The 5,919-nt window shown below is 46.8% G+C and overlaps 1 protein-coding gene across 1 annotated transcript in view; it reads left to right on the top strand.

The window, feature by feature from the left end:
- The window catches only part of dph1 (diphthamide biosynthesis 1), a 281,422-nt gene that overhangs the window by 1,043 nt on the left and 274,460 nt on the right, over nt 1-5,919 (top strand). Inside the window, exon 2 of the mRNA XM_048612751.1 lies at nt 1,776-1,930. Within this exon, the coding sequence (XP_048468708.1) occupies nt 1,776-1,930 (155 nt within the window). The remainder of the gene's footprint in view (nt 1-1,775; nt 1,931-5,919) is intronic.

The raw sequence follows: 5,919 nt of genomic DNA, 5'->3' as shown, positions 1-5,919 counted from the left end.
GTCTGTGTGTTTGTGTGTGTGTTCGTCTGTGTGTTTGTGTGTGTGTTCGTCTGTGTGTTTGTGTGTGTGTGTGTGTGTTCGTCTGTGTGTGTGTGTGTGTGTGTTCGTCTGTGTCTGTGTGGGTGTGTTCGTCTGTGTGTGTTGTGTGGGTGTGTGTTCGTGTGTGGGTGGGTGGGTGTGTGTGTATTTAATTCTTCATGAATTATGCCACTCAATCTGTGTATCTTCAACCAATGGATGCACTTGGCTGAAGTTGTCATTTTTAAAGGTGAATCGAAAACAATTTGTTGGAATACTTTTTGTTCACACTCCATTAGTGTGAAACGTATTGAACTGCACAGGTCAAATTGACCTAATGTTTATTTAGCTAGGGGATTGAATAATGCTGACTCCTAAGCAGCACTCTGTTTCTGCTCCTTGATACCTTTGGGCCTCTCCTTAGTTTACAGAATTTTATTAAAGCCCACCTCCACCACTAAATTTATACCCCCTCCTCTCATGCAGACACTGACTGTTGCCAGGGTTCAACAAAAGCAGCAAATCCTGCAGTGAATAACTCTTCCTGATTCCCCGAAGCCTGTCTACAAGCTATAAGTCAGGAGGGTGATGGAATACTCCCCATTTGCCTGGATGGGTGCAGCTCCAACAACACCGTCCAGGACAAGAACAGTCTGATTGACCAGCACCCAGTCCACTATCTGTAACATCACTCCTTCCACCTCCAGCGCTCAATAGCAGCAGTAACTGCTATCTACAAGATGCACTGCAGGCAACTCATCAAGCCTCCTCAGACAGCACCTTTTGAACCCATAGCCACTTCCATCTGGAAGGACAGGAGCAGCAGACACATGGGAACACCACCCCCTTCAAGTTCCCCTCCAAGCCACACACCGACCTGACTTGGAAATTGCTAGTCCTTCAGTATCACTGGGTAAAATTCCTGGAATTCCTGCCAGGATATTGTGGGCGTACATACATCAAATGGTCCACACTGGTCCAAAAGGCAGCTCAGCACAACCATGTCCAGGGCAGTTAGGGATGGGCAATGAATGCTGCTGTAGTGTTACTGTGGGATCTTGCTGGGATAGTGTAATTTAACATAGTGTGAGAGGGAGTCAGGGCACAGGGGTGGGTGTCCATGTGCAGCGCGGGGCAATAAGCATGGACCAGCAGCATGAAGGGGGAGAGGTGGCTTGGAAACCAGTAAACCAAAGGGGAGGGAATGTAGGAGCTGGAGGAGGCCATTCAGCCCCACTTGCCTCTTCCTCCATTCACATGTTCATTCATGTTTAACACCCAGCAACAATCCAGCCATCTCCGGTTTGAAAGTTCCATCACAGCCCCAGCTTGAGCCTCCTTCTGGGGGAGAGTTAGGGGTTGCTTCTGCTCCCTCGTTCTGAACTCTCCCCAGCAGAGGATATGGTTTCTGTTTCCCAACCCCCGACACCCACCCCCATCTATGGTTAAAGGAATTAATAGCCATTCAGGCTGGCTGTCATTGTGCCGATCGGAATTTCGACATTACCTCACTGGAAAGATGCGGGATAAGTGCCTAACCGAGTCACTTTGAGCACAGAGAATATGGGGCAGCCCCTGCATGACCTCACACTCCCTCTCACTGTGCCTCTGGCCGCAAAACCTTGAAAGCAGGCAGGACCATAAAACCATGAGGAACAAGTCCTGACTGATGGCCTCTGTGATGGTGTATGTGGCCATTGATTTATCTTCCGACTTTTCTCACTGGGCTCATCTGTCTTTGTTCTTCTTGCTTTCAGTTCCGATTGACTCCACAGCTGGAATAAAGATGCTGTACGTGTTTGTCGATATCAAAATCGACAGTGCGCATTTCGTCGACACAGTTCGATTCAACTTTCCCAAGGGGTCAGCGCTTGCTCTGGTCAGCACCATCCAGTTTGTGACTGCGCTGCAGGTAAGGAGACAGTGCTGTAACCCCAGTGCTCTTATACTAATCCCTGCCCCAACGCCATCTTTATCCAAATATAACCTTATGACAATGCCATCCTAACATTGTTGTTATCCCACTCTAACATCATTATCCCACAGTAACCTCAATTGTAGCTACGACTTTATTACTTCACATTGATTCCTGGGTATTTGATAATAGCCTAGCATTGCCCGGTCATTGACCCTAAGTAAACCAACATTATGCCATAAGGGGGAGGTGATGGCCTTGTGGTATTACCGCTGGACTGTTAATCCAGAAATCCAGATAACATTCTGGGGACCTGTGTTCGCATCCTGTCACGAAGGATGGTGGAATTTGAGTTTAATAAATATCTGGGATTAAGAGTCTGATGATGACCGTGAATCCATTGTCGATTGTTGGAAAAACCCGTCTGGTTCACTAATGTCCTTCAGGGAAGGAAACTGCCATCCTTACTTGGTCTGGCCTACACATGACTCCAGACCCACAGCAATGCGGTTGACTCTTAACTACCCTCTGGGCAATTAGGGATGGGCAATAAATGCTGCCTAGCCAGTAACATCCTCACCCCGCGAATGAATAAAGAAACAAAAATGCCACTGTAACCCAGGCACGATCCTAACCCCACACCCAGGACACATGAGAGCACTAAATATGGGCACTAAGTGTTAAAGCAGGAGAGCAGCCCCCTGTACCACCACCACCACCATTACCCACCCCCCAGCCACAGTCAGTGACACTTATACAGCATCTCTGGCACCAGCAAAGCCCCCCTAGAGCTTTCACTGAGAAACAGTCCAGCACTGACACCTCAGCCTCAGCTAGAACAAAAAGTCCCTCCAGCTGTAAAAAAAAATCAAGTGTCAACATCAATGAGAGAAAGAATTTGTTCTATTTATTGGATAGGAATCTGACAGCACCTTGTACATGCCGCAGGGGAATATGGCTGAAGATGAATTGATTGAAAATGCTGAATCCTGGGGTTTCCTCACAGGATTCCAACTCTCATCCGTTTAAAAAAGTTTTGTGCATCTGAATTCTCAATCAGGTCTTTTGATAATTGACGGACAGAGTGAATGATTTGCCAGAGCACTTCTGATGGCTCCCCAACTCCAGCTTGCTGTGCTCCTGTTATATTCAGCCCCTGAAGGTCTCCTGTGCCCTGAGCCATCCAGTTCAGGTGAATGTCCCTGATTACTGCCCACAGTCAGTAAATTCATTGTGTTGTTGGGTTGCATTACCTTCAATGACTCTCAAATACTGCTAACCGCAAAACACTCACTTTTAGCAGTGATCCAAAGAAGAGTCATATCAGACTCGAAACGTTAACTCTGTTTCTCTCCCTGCAGATGCTACTCAACATGCTGAGTTTCTCCAGCATTTTCTGTTTGTATTGCTTGATTTTATTTTGGCAAAGGGCATTAATAGTCACAAAACCAGGACGAGTGGATAGAGTTAGGATTAAATGGTTGAATTGGTTACATATACCCAAATCTGCGGAGGCAATGAGCTAGTGGTATTATCACTGGACTGTTAATCCAAAGGCCTGGATTTGAATCCTGCCACGGCAGATGATGGAATTTGAATTCAATAAAAATCTGGAATTAAGAGTCTAATATTGACGATGAATCCAATGTCGATTGTCAGGAAAAACGCATCTGGTTCATGAATGTCCTTTAAGGAAGAAAACTGCCATCCTTACCTGCCCTCTGGGGGATGGACAATAACTGCTGGCCAAACCAGCAATGCCCTCATCCTGTGAATGAATTTAAAAAAACACTTGCCTCTGTTAACTTCCCTCCTGCCACACTCCAGTGCCAGCAATTCTGCCTTCCAATGTCTCAGGCCCACACTTTGAAATTTCCACCCGAATTCCTTCCAACTTTCCACCTCCAGCTCCTCCGCTTCCTTTAATGCTTGGTTAAAATCCAGCTCTTTAATCAAGATTTCGTTCCCTTGCCCCATCCCCTCCCTGGCTTTATCTGAGAAGGATGTTTCTGTCTATCTAAGATTCACTGAAGGGCCTCAGGCGTTTTGCGATGCTGAAGGAATTCTTTATAGGCAGGATATTCCTCTCGCCAATTGTTACACAATGTGTTTTGGAAGTTTAAAGATCTCCTGATACTGGACCAGCTGTTTACAGACAATGAGTAGAATTTTCCTAATCCCTGGGCAGTAGTGAGAAAGTTGGGAAAACCGGTTGAAGTGGCAAGGAGCTTTCCGACATCGGTAACAAAATGCCCCATTCTCCAGCCGAGGGTTGAGCAGCTAGATGGAATTTTGGCCATTGATTGGCGAGAGGTCCATTAACACGAGTCAACATCCTCGTTATTATGTCATTGGCCTTATTGGTGTGTAGTTTCCCATTCTGCCACCTTGTGGATAGAAGCCAGACAGCTACAGTTCCCAACACGAGAGGCAGAGTGGCCACCTGGCAACTCCAGCCCATCGTGTGCTCCTCTGGCCCTCCGTCGTCACCAGCATTTCAGGACAGGTTCCACGCAGTCAGTAAAAGAAGGCAGCTCACCGCCAGCTTCTCGAGGCAATTAGGGATGGGCCTGGCACTCTCAAATAGGCAATATGTTTCAACCAATTGACATATCCAGTACTGTTCTCTCTCACTTGTTTATCTAGCTTTTTCTTAACCACAGTTTAGCTAATAATCCTGCAAGTTCTGCATTTTCATGATTCTCTGGGTAAATAAGCTTCTCCTGAATTCTCCCTTTGATTTATTAATGTCTGATATATACTGAAGGCCTCTAATTTTGGTCCTCCCCCATGACTGGAAATATCTTCTTTACATCAGCCCTGTCAGCCCTCACTGTACTTTATGAAGATCTCTATCAGGTTCCATCTTGATCTTTTTCAGTCGCACAGAATGGAGCTCTGCCCTGTTCAGCTTCTTTGTCAGTTGTTGCTTTCTTCTCTCTCCTGTTCCTCCTATTTATTCCCAATCGCTTTTCAACAGTGTTTCCATCAGACAAAATACAGCATTTACAGTCTGGAATGCATTGCAGGCCAGTTGATAAATCCAGGCTTAAATTTGTTTTCGGAATTGTTAGCAACCGAGGCACCTGCCTTTTATGATAAAGCAGTGACAGTGTGGCAGTGCTGTGTGCAATATAGGTGATCAATTCTCATTCCCTTAGCTCCTGAACTCTTGGGTAAACTTGCTGTGGCAATGTGACAGGGAGATGGCAGCTATGTTATTTGATGCAGCTTTTTTTTTACCTGAATCCAACACTTCACAGAACGACGTCCTGATAGATTGCCTTGACTGCTTTCAGCTGACCTTATTGAATGGAAAGTGGAAGAGATGAATGAATATTTCTCGAAGCTCTTCTGGTGATTTGGGACATTTATCAGCTTCCTGACTCCAAACTTGATGAAGTCCATTATCCCTGCACATCATTTGATAGGTGATAATTTGGATGTTATTCCCTGATGAAAGGTAGGGCCCGGAATTATCAGAGTGACTGATTGCTGTCAGCGCAGAGGTTTAGAGAGAGGTTGATGGGTGCAGGTTCATTTCTGAATCCATCTTCCCCACAAACCACGCTTCTCTCAATGTGGTGACCCCTGTGTCAGCTGGCAGGACCGAGGGAGAGGAAACAGCTCTCCATTCCTCCAGGTACAGTGGGCACGGAGCCCTTTGCAGAGAGATACAGGGAGACTGTTGACCAAAACAGTCAACACCATACTGTGGATGCTGGTAATCTGAAAGAGACAAATCTCGAATGGTCACGCAGCACCGGTGGAGAAAGAGGAACGAGGTAAACATTTCAAATCGGTGGCCTATCACCCCCACACCCAGCACAGACACCCCCACACCCAGCACAGACACCCCCACACCCAAAACAAACAACCCCTCACCCAGCACAGACACCGCCACACCCAGCAGAGACACCCCCACACCCAGCAGAGACACCCCCACACCCAGCAGAGACACCCCCACACCCAGCAGAGACACCCCC

The sequence above is a fragment of the Rhincodon typus genome, chromosome 26 (assembly GCF_021869965.1).
Source record: "Rhincodon typus isolate 14 chromosome 26, sRhiTyp1.1, whole genome shotgun sequence".
Taxonomy (NCBI): domain Eukaryota; kingdom Metazoa; phylum Chordata; class Chondrichthyes; order Orectolobiformes; family Rhincodontidae; genus Rhincodon; species Rhincodon typus.
This window is presented reverse-complemented; position numbering and strand designations above follow the sequence as displayed.